Source organism: Bos indicus, chromosome 11, assembly GCF_029378745.1.
Source record: "Bos indicus isolate NIAB-ARS_2022 breed Sahiwal x Tharparkar chromosome 11, NIAB-ARS_B.indTharparkar_mat_pri_1.0, whole genome shotgun sequence".
NCBI lineage: Eukaryota > Metazoa > Chordata > Mammalia > Artiodactyla > Bovidae > Bos > Bos indicus.
In genome coordinates this window covers 49,648,213-49,666,064 of record NC_091770.1, presented here as the reverse complement: position 1 = coordinate 49,666,064, position 17,852 = coordinate 49,648,213, and the positions used below count along the sequence as shown (strand labels likewise).

At 41.7% G+C, this 17,852-nt stretch overlaps 1 protein-coding gene and 1 non-coding gene across 2 annotated transcripts in view; one reads left to right on the top strand and one right to left on the bottom strand.

Annotated features, from left to right (window-relative positions):
• Window positions 1–5,776, top strand: part of KCMF1 (potassium channel modulatory factor 1) — a 79,059-nt gene extending 73,283 nt beyond the window's left edge. The window contains exon 7 of the mRNA XM_070798836.1: window positions 3,663–5,776. Coding sequence (XP_070654937.1) covers window positions 3,663–3,924 — 262 coding nt within the window. The 3' untranslated portion in view covers window positions 3,925–5,776. The remainder of the gene's footprint in view (window positions 1–3,662) is intronic.
• Window positions 5,777–17,429: 11,653 nt separating this feature from the next.
• TRNAG-CCC (transfer RNA glycine (anticodon CCC)) lies at window positions 17,430–17,502 on the bottom strand. The gene has a single exon. It is a non-coding gene; the product is annotated as a tRNA-Gly (tRNA).
• Window positions 17,503–17,852: the final 350 nt, after the last annotated feature.

The window sequence follows — 17,852 nt, the reverse complement described above, 5'->3', positions numbered from 1 at the left end:
TCCCACATTGCCCATAAAACGTAAACACAGTATCATTACATATATGGGACATATTAGGTATAGTTACTGTCATAATTAACATTGCTTTCTTTTTATAGCCAGTTTCAGTCTGCTCTGAAATATCCCAAAGTACAAGAGAAGATTTTATAGTGTGGTGGTTTTCTTCTGAGAATTTCTGAAGAAGTGAAATTTAAATGTTTGTGGTTAGCGTATACAAAAGTAACTTTTAAAAAATGGTTTAGCACAGTGTAAAAAATACTTAGAATACACAGTTAATGGCTCTGCTGGATGGAATAGAGTTCATATTTGTTCTGAAAGCTACCATTAGCAACTGAATATGTTCCTCTGCCGAGACCTCATGGGCATTTTATGTGACTTTTAAAAATAAAAGAATTTTAGAAAGAGCAGTGATGAGTAGACACAGGGTCAGCAGATAATGAGCCTGGTTCTAATTTGGACTTTTAATGGAATAGATAGGAATATAAAGTAAAAACTGTAAAAGGAAGAAAATTAGTGGAATATAGCAGTTACCTCCAAAAAGTAATGTGACAGATATTAGAAGAAAGCATTATTTCCATGTATATTTTTTTTATCTCATGCTTTTAAACATCTCTCGTTAGTACAGTGGCACATGTGTATAGTTGTAAATAACATATTGTGGATGCAGAATAAAAAATACTTGCCAATTCCTGCAAATAGGACCCCTGTCTAGAGCCCCAGCTTTTACCAGTTTGGACCTTAGGCAAGTCACTTTACTTCTCCAGACTATAATTAAGTTCTATCTTAATATCCCTTGAGTTTTGCCTCATTTGAGTGAGAGTTGTTTCAAGGATTAAATGGGAGCACTGGTATGTGTATGCTCTAGTTCAGTGTCTGGCATATAATAAAGGCCCAATTAACAGTACTTACTATCATTTGTTACGGATCTAAGGAGGAAATTTCAAGTGAGAAGTTTACCTTTGGATTATTTCTGCAAAGTGAGTAACTATGCCTGATTATTACAGAAAACGTTACTTCAGCATAGAGCAACCACAGAGCCACAGGTGGATCCATCCTTCTGCCACATAACTTACAGTAGGGACTGACAGACTGCAGGCTTCCAGCTTGCCAGGTTGGGTACCGGCCTCAGAAAGGAACCCTACCAGTGTGCTGTCTGATGCAGGTTCGCTGGCCTGCGGGTGGAATGGATATCCTGTCCCACTGCCCTTCGGAAGAGACATCTTCCACCTCTATTCCACTTGGGTTTTATTTTGTTTTTGGAGCTCCAGCCTCAGTGAGCTTGATCTGAGACTTTTCTCTGTGCAATTATTCTGCACCAACCCCACGCCAGCAACCAGGGAACAGTACGGTGGCCTCTGAGTGCTCTCCTTAGATCCTGGTGGTAGCTTCTGGAACGCCCCTTTCTGTCATCTGATACCGTGCATTGCATAGTACCTAGCAATTGATAGACCACTTTCTACATCTTTCATTGTGACATTAATTCTGACTCATAAGGTTTATCCAAGGCCGCATTTCCTCCAAAATATTCCCTGGAACTTTGTATACTCTAAGAAATGAAAGCAGTTATTTATGTTCAAGTTTTTTTCCTGGGAAATAAGTTTGGGCAAAACTAAGTAACAAAAATAGTTTATCTGCTGTTGAGTATCTTCCAACTGCAAATACATAAATGTGCACACTGAGAATCTTCAAGCCCAGGAGAATGGCTGTGACATTTCGAAGTGGAAATCCTTGTCATTGGCCCACAGCTGTAATGTGATCCGTGTGGGGCTCAAGCCTTGTCTTTGGTCTGTTTGGGAGCCATTCCTGTTCCCGTTGTCTTAGAATTGATGCTGCAACAGTTTCTCTGGGATCTAACAGTGGTGGACCTTTCAGAAACCAACTGTGCAAGTGCCTGTGTCAGATTCCAGTCTCTTGGCAATGGAGCCAGCTAGTTTTGCTCACCCCCAAGCTGACGCTTCTTACAAGCTTTGCAATTACTTCCAGATCCCAGATGAAGATTGGCCCACCAGGAAATCTAGCCTTAGTGCTGTTTTTATCTCCCCCGCCCCTTCAGGAGTGAAATATTCTCAGTTATTTCTTAAAGATCAAAACTGTAATATAAGAATTACATGATTTCCAAAGGTTGGGGGGGCCTTAGCCTGCATGTTTCTAGTTTGCCTGTTTGCTATGTAAATAATTGTCCCTGCATCTTTTCTCCTTATAATGGGTTTCACTTCAGTTTATTTTTCTCTTTAAGGCTTTTTCCAAAACTGAGAATGTGGAATGTACTTCATTTCTTAGCAGTTTCAAAGTTTTGATTGAGAATATATAGCCTATTGCTCAGTCTCCTCTTTCAGTATATACTCTCTTGTATCCTGAACTTGGTTTTAATTATAAATGTCATCAGTCATTTCCTTTGGTGTGTGGATCTAATGTCGTTACTTTCCAGAGCCTTTTGTGTTCTTACAGTTCTGAAATTTAGATCTTTTGTTTTCTGAGCCATTAATCTAATGGTTGAGTGGTTTGAACTTGATAGCTGTGAGATTTTTGAGCGTCACTTAACCTCTTCAGTTTCTTCTTCCCATAAATTGATAATAATGAAACCTAATTTGTAGGATTAGAAGAGATTATCCATACAAAAAACACTGAAGCCCATAGTGAGTGTCCAGCACATCTCCTCCATTGCTACTTTGAGATGCCCCCATGCCTTCCAGCCTAGGTGGGACTGCAGAGAACAGGTGCTGGGAGCAGGTGAGCATGGGCTCCAAGTGCACCTGGCTGCCCCTGGGGGTCACGCGTGCCTGCTGGACCTCCCCTCGCTGTTACCATCTTCCTGTTTGATACTTTTCCTACCCCAGTGCTTCAGTCAGTTTCCCTTTCTTTCTTGGACACTAAAAAATGTAGATAAATAAAATTAGCAATGAAACTAACCAGGATATTGCATAAGTCATTTAATAGGTTGGTAATACGAACGTGCTAATATCTGTCCTGTCTCCATGTTGATGAACCAGGTTTCCCAGCATGACACAGGTCTCAGAAGTGTACGTGTCTGTTGAGCGTAGTGGGCCATTATAAGTCTCAGGTCAGCTTTGTTACAAGGTCCTTGGTAGGAGAGCGTAGGTGCACACTTACATGCTCATGCATGTGTCTGCTTGTACATGTGTGTTTGCCCTCTCGTGCTCCTGGACATATCTTTATTTTGGAAGAATTAGGTAGAAATGATAGAGACAGGCCAAGAGAACTAGGATTTATTTTCAGTTGACTATTCTAGTCGCTATAGATTTTGTTTTGGGGACCAGTGTTGCTACTTTTCCTCTTTTTATTACCAACTCTTGAAATTCCGGTTAAGGAAATTACTACTTGCCCAAGCATCTAATCTGTTAGAAATTTTGTTTTCCTAGGTTTTTCACCCCAGTTTCCTCTATAGGGAGTATGAGAAATCCCAATGTGTTTTTTCTCATTGAATCTAATTAAAGCATTGATTTGCACCTCAGGGTAACAGCATTGTTACCAGCGTGGGTAATTCACAGCCACATAATTAAGGAGGTAAATTAGAGCAAGGTGTTCCAGTAATATGTCTTAGACTCCGTGGAGCTCGCATAATGTACGACATTGTAGAAACTGACCATGCCATTGTTCCTTGACTTTTTACCAATGAGATCTTTTCTTTTTAATTTACGCAGGTTGAATGATCCTAAAATGTCTGAAACAGAGCGCCAGTCCATGGAAAGTGAGCGCGCAGACCGCAGCCTCTTTGTCCAAGAGCTCCTTCTGTCCACTTTAGTGCGCGAAGAGAGCTCGTCCTCAGACGAGGATGAACGGGGGGAAATGGCAGATTTTGGTGCTATGGGCTGTGTAGATATTATGCCTTTAGATGTTGCTTTAGAAAACCTAAATTTAAAAGAGAGTAATAAAGGAAATGAGCCTCCACCACCTCCTCTTTGATGACATCCCAATTCGCAGACAATGTCCTCTGTGCTGTATTTGCCAATGAAAGTGGACAACAACTATCTTGGGTTTGTTTGGTGATTGTAATTTCAGGTCTGTCACTCTTGTTACATTGTGTACATTCAAAAAGGAAGAGAGAAAATATATATGATAATCATTTCCACTTAACTAATTTTTACTTCTAGCAGGTAAATGTAGGTAGCAGTGCAGGGGTGATCTCTGCTTCCTGCACCCTGACATGCAGAAGGCTCTCGTAATACTCCACATTCAAACTGAAGAGGAAAATGGAAATCTCTAATGAAGCTGCTGTGTGTATTTATGAATATTAATGAATAAAAACTGCTTGGATGGTTTACCTTAACTACTGCATGAGGTTTTTTGCAGCGTGCATGAGTTTTAGTGACCTTGTTATTTAAGAAATTTAAATACAAGGAGTAAAACTTAAAACAAACATAAAAGCCCAAAGCTTTCCCAAACATTATTCAATGGTTACGAGGCAAAAAGAGTTCCTTGACAAAGTAGCTTTTGAATAATGTCTGCCTGAATCACCTTTCTTTGTGTGCCTCCTACGCACAAGCCAGCTCTGCAGTGGACCTGGGGTCGTAGCCGGTGTCGCTCCGCCCTGTGTGGCTGTCCCGTCGCCCTGTCAGTCATCTTCCGTGTGGAGCTCAGCCTGTCTAACTCATCCATAGAAGATACACCAGTACAGCTGCTGTGGGAATCTGCTGCAGGCGTCTGTGTGTCCTGAAAACAAGTCTTGTTCTCTTTGTTGAAAAAGTTCTTTTTGTGGTTGTTGAAAATTTTTTTCAATTGTTAAATATGTTCTATTCAGGTGTAGATGAATTTCATTTATTCACTGTTCAACAAAGTTAACCTGGATTATGTTGTCTTTGTTTTTGAAAATCTCACCTTCTCAATCATATGTTGCGTTATTTATGTATTTGCTTCATAGTTTTGCTGAGACAGATCAGTATCAGGGGAGCTTTGAGGATTTGCCTTCCCAGACTTTGTCAATATATTACAACCAAATTCTTAATGCTAACTTTAGCACCTTTTTATTTATTGGGTTTTTTTTTCAAGCATAAAAAGTAAAGCCTTTTAATTGAATCATGCCACCTATATGCCTATATTATTAATCCTATGTGTAAAAAAAAAATGTACAGCTTTCTTGGGTTTGTTTTGGGGTTTGAAGGGGCTGGGATATTTTTTATTTTCTGTTCCAGTTTTTGTGCATAGACTTTCACAGTAGCTCCAAGGCAGGGACAGTGGGTTTGGGGGTCGGGGGGGCAGTTTTTGGAATGTAAATTTAGGACTTTTAAAAAAGGTGCGCACAGCTTCTGATAAATTTATAACTAGACTTAACCTAATCATGTCTTGTTCCAGTGCTCTCTCTCCTCCAAGCCCTTCCCTCTGTCTCCCCTCTCTCCTCCCATCTGTGTTTCTCTGTTTCTTCAACAAGCATACAGACTCGAGCACCCTCCGGTGTTCTCCTGAGAACTGTGAAGTCCATGCTCATTCAGATGTAACCAAAAAAGATGTCACCCCACATTTCTTTAAAAAACAAAACAAAAAACTGTGGCTTCTCCTCCTCTGAAACTTCAGCCTCCAACAATGTCCAGATATCCTAGCTTTGTTTTCTTTAGTCTCTGTGATGGAAAATGTTTTCAAGGAAAATTTTACACAGGCTTCTGGTTACACTAGAAGTCCAGTCCAGTAGGATTTTTTTTTTTTTTTTTTTTTTCAATCGGTTGTTAAGAGGTTTCCAAAACCAGTTTTCAAGCTGTGGTCTTTTCACACACATCTTCTGCACATACGTCACACATTTCAATAAAGCATTTTCAAGACTGTTGGCCACTTGGATTTCTTTGGTGTTGGTGAACTAGCCTAAACATTATTCAGAGATTATATATCTCTAACCTATTTTTTTTGTTTTTGTTTTTTTGTTCTTTTCATGCTTGACTTTGAAGGTCCTGATTTTGTATGAATGCATTACTTTGGATGTGAGAAATAGAAATTGTCAATTATGTGCTTTCCCTTTTCTGCACAAATTCTGGGAAAATGTAAGATCCTTTTTTTAAACATGGTTTGAGGGAACAGCTGTAAGTCCAGTCAGGGCAGTTTAATTTAACTTAGATGATCAATTTGACACTTCAGAAGACCTAAAGGTTCATAAAATTCCATCTCATACAGAATACTGTATATTATTTTTTACCAGATATTTTACAAATACCTCACCTCATCCTGTATGTAATCAATAATAATGTATTAGGGTAGAAAGACACAGATTATCAATATAAAAAATATATTTAAGCCCTTCAAATTCTTGTGTCCTTTTCTTTAGTTTCTTAATTAACATCGTATTATTGGAATTACTGAATAAAAATAATTGCAAAGACTGTGATGTAGAGGAGAGAAAATCAATATACCACTGTTTATCTTGGCTATGGCTTCAGGTTTCTAAGAACTAGATCCTGAGTTTTGAGAGGTTTTGGTTTGGTTGAGTTTTGAGTGAGTGTCTAGCATGGAAGTTTATAAGTGTTCTACAATGCTTGTCTTTACTTCCTGTATGGAAATAATTTAAATCTTTCTGCTCAAGATATTCTGGTAGAAATTTAACGTCATGACTCATATAGAACACGTTTCCTCCCCCACCCCCCCAAAAAAACTAGTGAAGAGGAAGACCTGCAGGGGATGTTGAAACTATATATTTTTTCTATTTCTGATACACTGTGTTTTAAGTATCCAGAAGTAATTCCTGTAGGGGTTCATGGGCTTCCCATTCCTGGATATTTAGTCACGGAGAACAACAGAATTTTGGAATTTGACTGAAATAGTAGAATCTACCTCATGACGTCCTCAGGTTTTCATTCATTTCGTTTTCTAAAATACTAAAGGTCTCTTGAACAAATAGAAATGCCTATGCTTTTATGACCATGGTCATAAGATAGAAGTTCTATGATTGGTTACAGTGAAATATTTGGATTTGTATTTAGATTGTATCAGTCTTTTGTTTATTTTCTTTTTAAATCACAGAGTTGAAGCCTAGGTTATGTAGTAGATTCTTATTTCATTTATAATTAGATTCAGGCAGTATAAGAGAAGGCCCCTTTCCCTATGAACGACCCACAAAGAAATGTAGTTTAGGAAAGCAGATTCCATTACTAGACCTATGGAAGCAATACAAAAATCCATCTGTTCCATTATCCTCCCCCCAGTTTTCTCCCTCTCAATACTTGAATTTTCAATGACGTACAAAGAGATTTTATAATAAGCTTCTTTCTGGTCTGTGGGCCATTAGTTAAAAGGAGTTCACAGAGTTCTCTCGATGGCCCCTCATAGCATGACCCCTTCATGGCTCTTGAGCCTCACAGACTCTCTAAATCTCAGCTCTTTTTAAAGCTATATAAGGAAAGGTGGTCAAGAGGAAAGATAGTGGGAGGAGGTGGTCGGCAAAAGGCAGTCTTCTGAATGAAGTCCCAGCCACTGAAAAGTGTCCAATAAAACAGGTAAGTGTACTGTAACTGGAGTCTCATATGGTTAGTGCAGTAATGGGTAAAAAACTATCCAAGTGTAACAGGAGTGGGTGCTAGAAGCTGTTTGACAAGTGTATCTGTTTTGTAGCGTAAAGCCCCACATCAGGGTTTAATATATGAGAGAGCTGCCATGTCTCCCTTATTTGCAGATACACTTTTGGAGGAACATGCAAAATTGATTTCATGTGCAATAAGTAAAATGCCAGGTATGAAACTTTCCCAGAATTATATGCTAAAGTTGGTGTTAATTCTGGCACAAGGGTCAGGCTTTTCTATGCTCATTTATTTTCAGGGGGCAGGGAATCAGGGAACCTTTGCCATGCGGCTTGCAGGATCTTAGTTCCCCAACCAGAAATTGAACCTGGGTCCCAGCAGTGAAAGCGGTGAGACCTAACCACTGAACCGCCAGGGAACTCCCTCCGTGCTCTTTTTTGAAGTTCCACTAGGCACTTAAAAACCCAAAATAGCTCACTCTCTGAGACATGGTTAACTGAAGCCCCGGGTCCAGGCTGAGCTGGAGAGAGGTTTAAGTTGGACCATAAGATGGGGCAGCAGTTTGCAGACTTGCTGGTCATTTGTAACAATGTTATGAGTTTCTTTGGCTTTTAAATATGGCCTTAAATTCGTCACAGTATCCCAAAGCCAAGTTTAGATGACTTTGTTTCTCAGAATAATATAAAAATAATTCTTTGTGCCCATTGACCTCAACCATGCCTAAGCAATGCTTTGTTTCTGATGAGTACTCTTAATTTTCAACTCATCTCTGTCAAGTAATTGTTCTATAAATACATGAGCTTGGGAAGTTCCTTCTTTAAGGAACCCTACAGCAAGCCTTGATAACTTGGTTAGCAGATTCAAATAAGAGAGATTATTCAAATCTCAGACAGGCTGGTCCAGAACATAACAATCTTAGTTGCTATCAAGTGGGTAGTGCCTTGGCTAGCCTCCTCAAATTACAACGATGCTCCCCTCAAGGTTTCGGGTCTCATAGTCAGTAGACCTTTACAGCAGTAGTAAAAGAGATGATTCACAAAAAGAAACCCTTGAGTAAAGAAACCCTTGAGTATGATTTTGTATCCCTGTTTAGCTGTTCTTGATATACAGATAGTGCACAAAAGTTGAATGTGTGTGTCTGACCTGAAGCCCTGTGGGCCAGGTGTGCACACACCCTCCTAGAGTGGATTTCCTCCGGCCGAGACTGATGAGCTCTAGTCTGAAGAATTCACTGATCCCTTAGGAACCACCAAGAGCCTAGTACTTTTGCTTTGCAGACAGTGGGTGTGGCCTGCTCTGTGTGCATAAACCACCATCACCCCTGTCTTCTCATTCATACATACTTAGCTGAGCTCTCAGTGGGTCCAGAGCCTTGGCCTAAGCCTAAGCATAATTTACAACTTGTAGTTTCTATAGACATTCCCTCTGTAAGAAGATTCTTCAGAAATGCTCCTACAGGAGTCTTCCTCTATTGGGAGTGTTTTCAAAGGTCACCAAGCCTGTTGCATTTGGTAGAAAAGGTGACCAGTCTGATCTGGTGAGTGAGCTACTCCTGGAAATCTTGTCCGACTGGAGTAAGTGTGTTTAGAATCCTGCTTTAAACATGAAATATTAGTCTGCATTTGAAAGCAAAAGTGTTAGTCACTTCAACCCTGTCTGACTTAGAGACCCTGTGAACTGTAGCTCACTAGACTCCTCTGTCCTTGGAATTCCCCAGGCAAGAATACTGGAGTGGGTTGTCATTCCCTTCTCCAGGGGATCTTCCCAACCCAGGGATCGAACCCGGGTCTCATGCATTGCAGGCAGAGTATTGTCTGAGTCACCAGGGAAGCCTTTGATAGCAAAGCTGCACAAAAACAGTTGGGACATCCTATTCTGTAAGCTTGGATGAAGTCCCAGCTCCCTCCTTTTAGGTCTTCTGAATGCAGATAAGAGATTTAAACACGAGGTAGAAGCAGAATATTCTTAAGGTAAGATTTTGCAGTACTCCTAAATTAGCAAGTGTACCAGACCAACTAGGAAGCAGGCTTCAGCCACGCTTTCTTCGAGTTGAAGATTTCATAGACTTTTTTACACCCTGGTCATATAAGCTGTTCTAACCAACCCCGACTCTTTTGTGGCGATATGGATTGTAGTTCTTTACCACTAATGCCACCTGGGAAGCCCCAACAGGACACTAGTTTCACCAATAAAAAACATTTTGGGATATACAGCGTGCTAATGAAAGTTTGCTGCTTCGCAAAAAAGAGATTGAGTGGACCCAAATGAATGGTAGCGACCATGTTCACTGACAACTCTGAATTAAAGTTTTTAAGTAAATTACATTGTAATAGGCTCCCAGACTAACTTACACTGAACCCTTATATGGATTATCTTTTATAACCTAATCACTTGGTCACTTAGCTTATCTGTGTTCTGATTAGAAAACATTTTGGGGTACATATGTATATACAAACTGTGTTAAACACAGCACTTTTCATTTCATTCATGGTGGAGCTTCAGTGACTGTCTTGCTTCCATCTTCGAAGTAATGCTCAACAGACACTGGTACCAGTGTCTTAACTGTTCTATAGGGAACTTTTGTAGTTTAAAATGCCCCAATGGATCTCTTATTCTTGACCCTCTCTGCTCCCTCTCCTGTCTCCTCTGTCTTCCATCTGTGTGTGTGTTTTGTGTTTCCAGTGACACCTGAGGTTTTAGGTCCATTTGTCTACAGAATTTTCCAGGACCCATTCAGGTTACCCCAAGACCCATTGCTGGTGGCACTTTGGAGGACCATGAAGGCTGCTGAGCCAGGAGGGGAAGGTGGGGCCTCTGCTCAGTCCAGACAAGGACCTGGGAGTAGTTACCTACTCACAGCCTCACAGGACAAGTGAAACTAAAGAGACAGGACTGGGGAGGAGACCCCAGAACTTTATCTGCACAGCACGAGTCCCACCACCAGAGAGAAGGTTCAAAGCCTGCTCCCCATCAATTTTTCCCCCCTTAAAACTCCCTATTGGCTTTAAATTTATTTATTTATTTATTTATGGCTGTGCTGGGTTTTTGTTGCTGAGCAAGGGCTTTCTCTAGTTGCAGCAAGTGGGAGCTACTCTTCCTTGCAGTGTACAGGCTTGTCATTGCAGTGGCTTCTCTTGTTGCAGAGCATGGACTCTAGACACATGGGCTTCAGTTGCAGCAAGCAGGCTTAGTAGTCATGGTACACAGGCTTCGTTGCTTTGCAGCATTTAGGGTCTTCCCAGACCAAGGGTCAAACACGTATCCCATCTGATTAAACCATAACCCACTGCATAGATTTCTAGGTGTTTGTCCAGTGGCCATGGTGCCAGACATTCTCTTCACCCTGCCCAATCTCAAATTGCTTTCCAGGCACCCAAGAATTGGCTAAGATTTGTTAAAAGTTGCAACAAAGATTACTTTTCACAACTTCAGTTCAGTTGCTCAGTCGTGTCCGACTCTTTGCGACCCCATGAATCCCAGCACGCCAGGCCTCCCTGTCCATCACCAACTCCCGGAGTTCACTCAGACTCACATCCATCAAGTCAGTGATGCCATCCAGCCATCTCATCCTCTGTCGTCCCCTTCTCCTGCCCCCAATCCCTCCCAGCATCAAAGTCTTTTCCAATGAGTCAACTCTTCGCATGAGGTGGCCAAAGTATTGGAGTTTCAGCTTTAGCATCATTCCTTCCAAAGAAATCCCAGGGCTGATCTTCAGAATGGACTGGTTGGATCTCCTTGCAGTCCAAGGGACTTTCAAGAATCTTCTCCAACACCACAGTTCAAAAGCATCAATTCTTCAGCACTCAGCTTTCTTCACAGTCCAACTCTTACAACCATACATGACCACTGGAAAAACCATAGCCTTGACTAGACGAACCTTTGTTGGCAAAGTAATGTCTCTGCTTTTGAACATGCTATCTAGGTTGGTCATAACTTTCCTTCCAAGGAGTAAGCATCTTTTAATTTCATGGCTGCAGTCACCATCTGCAGTGATTTCGGAGCTCAAAAAAATAAAGTCTGACACTGTTTCCCCATCTATTTCCCATGAAATGATGGGACCAGATGCCATGATCTTCGTTTTCTGAATGTTGAGCTTTAAGCCAACTTTTCCACTCTCCTCTTTCATTTTCGTCAAGAGGCTTTTTAGTTCCTCTTCACTTTCTGCCATAAGGGTGGTGTCATCTGCATATCTGAGGTGATTGATATTTCTCCCAGCAGTCTTGATTCCAGCTTGTGCTTCTTCCAGCCCAGTGTTTCTCATGATGTATTCTGCATATAAGTTAAATAAGCAGGGCGACAATATGCAGCCTTGACGTACTCCTTTTCCTATTTGGAACCAGTTTGTTTTTCCATGTCCAGTTCTAACTGTTGCTTTCTGACCTGCATACAGGTTTCTCAAGATGCAGGTCAGGTGGTCTGGTATTCCCATCTCTTTCAGAATTTTCCACAGTTTATTGTGATCCACACAGTCAAAGGCTTTGGCATAGTCAATAAAGCAGAAATAGATGTTTTTCTGGAAGTCTCTTTCACAACTTACTATGCTGTTATTAGGTAGACATTGTTATAGAGCATTTCACCTATAATTTAGGGCAGTTTTGATGAAGTATTTGGAAAATGCTCAGCTTTTAGAGGGCTTCCCTTGTGGCTCAGTTGGTAAAGAATCCTCCTGCAATGCAGGAGACCTGGGTTTGATCCCTCAGTTGGGAAGATCTGCTGGAGAAGGGAAAGGCTACCCACTCCGGTATTCTGGCCTGGAGAATTCCATGAACTATATAGTCCATGGGGTCGCAAAGAATTGGACACTTTTCACTTTCAGCTTTTAGATGTTTATAAATTCTTTGCGATAACAGATGATAGTTAAGAAAAAGAATGGAATAAGATTGGTGGAAAGAAGCAGTGTTGAAAAGATTGCAATGAACGATAAGAATGTATATGAATGTTCAGGGGATTAGGGTTCAGGACTCTCCTGGTGGTACAGTGCATAAGAATCTGTCTGCCAATGCAGGGAACATGGGTCTGATCCCTGGTCCGGAAAGATTCCACATGCCTTGGAGCAACAAAAGCCCGCAAGGCACAACTACTAAGGCCACATGCTGAAGCCTGTGCACCTCAACAAGAGAAGCCATGCAGTGAGAAGCCTGTGCTTTGCAATGAAGAGTAGCCTCTACTCACCACAACTAGAGAAAGCCCATGCCCAGCAACAAAGACCCAGCACAGCCAAAAATATATAATTTTTTTAAAGAGAAGAAATTAGGGTTCAGTTCATCACCTGACGTTTCCTTCTCCCAAGTCAAAAGTACCCAAGTCAGGGAACTCCCTGGCGGTCCAGTGGTTAAGACACAGCGCTTTCATTGTGGGGATCTAGGTTCCATCCCTGGTCAGGGAACTAAGATCCCACAAGTTGCATGGTATGGCCAAAGGGAAAAAGTACCAAATCGTGACGACTAGAAGACAAGTCCTGGGAAATCATTGGTCAAGTGTCTGAAATTTGGGGGGATTCCTTGGATTAATGATGTCGCTCACCTTGAGGGTGTGGGGAGATGATGGTGTTCCTTAATCAAAGGCTAGAACTTGAAATTCACCTCATGGATTAAAAGATGTATGCTTTCAAATCAAGAGCAGTGGATGGGGCTTGAAAGGGAGTTGAGTTAAAAGTGCAGTTTAAACCGGGAGAATGGACCTGTGGGATTAAAGTTCAGAGTTGGAAAGGTCCGATTGCCCTCTGAATGCAGGAGTTTCCGAGTTCCCATGGAAACACACCTTAAAAATGACAGGGAGAAGATAAAGTGCAGGGGCACAAGCACAGACGTGGGTTTTAGTCTAGATCCACCACTTCCTAGCTGTGTGGTCTTGGTTGAGATAATTAACCTTAATTAAACTGTGCCAGTTTCCTCACTATTAAATGAAACTAATAATAATATTAAATAATGTGCTCAGTCAGTTCCTGGCACAAAATAATCATTCAATAAATGTAGGTGATCAGTCAGGTGACAGAGAACAATGTGAAGATTCCCCTGGGCACATACCCCAGACCAAGGAAAACGTGAGCTTCTGCAAAGGCAGCACATTGATTAACGCTTACAAGAGATTCTAGCAACCATCTCCATTGAAGCTCAGTGACCTAGTAAAAGCCACAAAAACTCAAGAGTCTTTAACTGAAGAGTTTGCAATCGGAGGACAGAGGTATCTCTCTCGGTCAGGTGACTGCAGGTCTAAAGAATAAGATTAACCAAGACCCTCCTAAGCACCCTGCCACCTGTCCATTGACTCAGTGTGTTGAGCCCTCCTAAGTGCTGGGCACTGTTCATGTACTTGAGTTTACAGAGGACAAAGCAGAGTTGTCCCCAGCGTACCGAATAGCACAGTCTGCTTACGTTTTGTTTTGTTTTGTTTTGTTTTGTTTTTGGTCACACACGGTGTATGTGAGATCTTATTTCCCAGACCAGGGATCGAACCCGTGCCCCCTGCAGTAGAAGCTTAGAATCTTAACGAATGGTCCACGAGGGAGGTCCCCAGTCTGCTTTCTCTTCAGTTGCTTAGGGAAAAATTGGCTGGAATCATTTCCTTCTCTTTGTTTCCTTGTATTTCACATCCATTTATTTATTTTTTCAAGTGCTTACCATGGCACTTCAGGTGCCATGAGGCTGCCATAACAAAATACCACAAACTGAGTAGCTTAAAGTAACAGAAACATATAGTCTCACACTTCTTCCTGAAACCAGGGGTCGAAAAGCCAGTGTCAGCCACCACACTCCCCCTGGAGTTACTCTGGCCCCTTCCTTGCCTCCTCCAGCTCTGGTGGCTCCAGGCATTCCTTGGCTTGTGGCCGCATTGCTCCAGTCTCTGCCTCCGTCTTCACATCGCCTTCACCATTTCATCCGTAAATCCTGCTGACTCTAATTCCACAGCCTGCCCACGAACTGACCCTTCCTCACCATCTCCACGGCTGCCTGGGCCCAGGCCACCACCATCTCCGGCAAGGCCATTGCTGTGGTCTCCCCACCAGCATCCCAGTCGCCTCAGGATCAGTCCTCAACGCAGCAGCTGGGCCACCTTGTTAGAACCAGAGGAGATGCAGTCCCTTCGCCCCTCAAATCCTCCCCAAGGCACCCTTCTCTCAGAAAGAAGGCAGAGTTCTTGCCATGGCCCCAGGGCCCTGCAGGGTGTGGTTCACATCACTCGTCTGTGCTCATCCCCTGCTGCTCTCTTTACTCCCTGGCCTCAGACTTGCTGGCCACCTCGATGTCCTCAGGGGACTTTTGCCTTCGTAGTTCCTTCTCTTGGAGGGTCTGCCTTCCCTCACCTCCTCCTCTTTGTCTGTGAGACCTTTCCTGATCCTTCAGTTAAAAACAGCAATTCCCGCACCCCAGACTCCCCCAGTCCCTGCCCGGCTTTATTGTTTCCCCAACACTCCTGTCACCATCTGACTCCCCCTCATACTCACAGATATACACACACACACATATACACATACACATATGCACACATGCACACACCTGAACACACATATATTGGGTTAGTACAAAAGTGATCACAGTTTTGGACCATGAGTTTTAAAATCTTTATAACTAGGCTCAAATAATAGGAACCATTAAAATCAACACATTTTTGCCAATGAGAAATAAGTTTGCTTATTCCTATAGTGTAAAAATCTATGCTTTGGGATTCAACGAACTCTTGGAAAGCATTTTCTGCCTCCTACTAGTTATGGAAGCATTTTCCCTGCAAAAAGTTTTCCAGATGCTTGAAGAAGTGATAGTCGGTTGGCGAGAGGTCAGGTGAATATGGCAGACGAGGCAAAACTTTGTAGCCCTGTTCATTCGTCTTCTGAAGTCTTGGTTGTGTCACATGCAGTCGGCCGTTGCCATGGAGAAGAAGTGGGCCCAGCCTGTTGACCAATACTGACTGCAGGTGTTGCAGTTTTCGGTGCATCTCATCAATTTGCTGAGCCTACTTCTCAGATGTAATGGTTTCGCTGGGATTCAGAAAGCTGTCGTAGATCAGACAGGGAGCAGACCACCAAACAGTGACCATGACATGTTTTTGGTGAAAGTTTGGCTTTGGGAAGTGCTTTGAAACTTCTTCTTGCTCCATCCACTAAGCTGGTCATCACCAATTGTTGTAAAAAATCCACGTTTCATCGCACGTCACAATCAAGAAATGATACATTGTTGTTTGGTAGAATAAGCAAAGACAACACTTCAAAACAACAATTTTTTAAATTTGCTGTCAGCTCAGGAGGCACCCACTTATCAAGCTTTTTCACCTTTCCAATTTGCTTCAAATGCCAACCAACCACAGAATGGTCAACACTGCGTTCTTCCGCAGCTTCTCCTGTAGTTGTAGGAGGATCAACTTCAATGATAGCTCTCAATTGGTCATTGTCAGCTTCCAATGGGTGGCCACTGCACTCCTCACCTTCAAGGCTCTCATCTCCTTTGCAGAACTTCTTGAACCACCACGGCACTGTATGTTTGTTAGCAGTTCCTGGGCCAAATGCATTGTTGATGTTGTGAGTTGTCTCCACTGCTTTACGACCCATTTTGAACTCAAATAATAAAATCGTTTGAATTAGATTTTTGTCTAACATGAATTCCCTGGTCTAAAATAAATATTAAAAAACAGGAAGTAATAAGTCATTAGCGAAAAAAAAACATAAAGCAAGAAATGCACATTAAAATGATGTATAACATAACCACATTTATTTAAGAATATATTCCAATATCAAACAGAAAAATTCAACAATGCAAGGCTGCAATTACTTTTGTTCCAACCTAATATATACATGAGTTTGGGTAAACTCCAAGAATTGGTGATGGACAGGGAGGCCTGGCGTGCTGCGATTCATGGGGTCGCAGAGAGTCGGACACGACTGAGCAACTGAACTGAACTGAATATATACATACACGTGTGTATATACATACATATACACACAGATACATTCATACACACATAGACACACATGCACACACATAAACATATACCCATATACATGCACATGTATATACACACATATACACACACACACACACATACTCCTGTGCACATACATAAACATATATACATGCACACACACGAGTCCCAGCTTTCTGTCAATATTATTTGTCACTAAATCCCTGCACGTACAATGATGTTCGGCACATAGTAGTTGCTCCATAAATATTTATGGGATGAAAGGATGACTATTGAGGGCCACGTGCTATTAAGAGTGAGTTTTATTATTTTAAAGGTTCACACCAATATAGAATACTCAGTTATTGTGGATAAGAGTTTGGCAGTTTCTCAAAAGATTAAACATAGTTACCATTGTTGTTGTCTAGTCACTCAGTCATGTCTGATTCTTTTGCAACCCCATGGACTATAGCCCACCAAGCTACTCTGTCCATGGATTTCCCAGGCAAGAATACTGGAGTGGGTTGCCATTTCCTTCTCCATATGACCCATCAATTCCACTCCTAGGTATATATTCAAGAAAATTAAAAACATTTGTTCACACAAAAACATATACATGAGTGTTCAGAGCAGCATTACTCATAATAACAAGAAAGTAGAAGCAACCCAAATGTCCTTTAAGTGATGAATGGATAAAAAAAAACTGGATATAGCTGTGCGGTAGAGTATCATTTGACCATAAAGAAGCATGATGTTCTGACACGTGCTACAACTTGGATGGGCCTTGAAAACTTTAAGGTAAATGAAAGACGCTAGACACAAAAGGCCATATGTTGTATAATTCCATTTAAATGAAATGACTGGAATAGACAAATCCACAGAGACAGAAAGTGGAGTAGTGGTCACCAGGGGCCAGGGAGACTGGAGAATGGAGAGTGACAGCTAATGAGCGCAGAGTTTCTTTTTGTTTTCTTTTGTTATTAATGTTTGTTTATTTGGCTGCAGCGGGTCTACTTGTGGCATGTGGGCTGTTTGATCTTTGTGGAGGCATGCGAAGACTTAGTTGTAGCGTGTGGCCTCTAGTTTCCTGACCAGGGATCAAACCTGGGCCCTCTGCATTGGGAGCACAGAGTCCTAGCCACTGGACCACCAGGGAAGTCCTCAGAGTTTTTGAAGTGAAGAGAATGTTCAGAATTAGGTAATGGTGACAGTTGCACAATTCTGTAAATATACTAAAACACTTAAATGTATACTTTAAGATGGTAAATTGTATGTGAACTTTCTCTTAAATATATATATATGTATATACCTGTGTTAGATACTCTTTTATCCCTATCTTACAGATGATGAAACAGTGCCCAGCAGAAGCTCTGCCCTGCTGCCCCTCAACTATACTCTAACTTGTGTCTTACAGGATCATCCTGCAGTAACTTAGGTCAACAGGAGGTGAGTTGCCTAGAGAGTTGCTGCCCTAAGGTCCTTTCTAACCTGTTATTGTTATTTAGT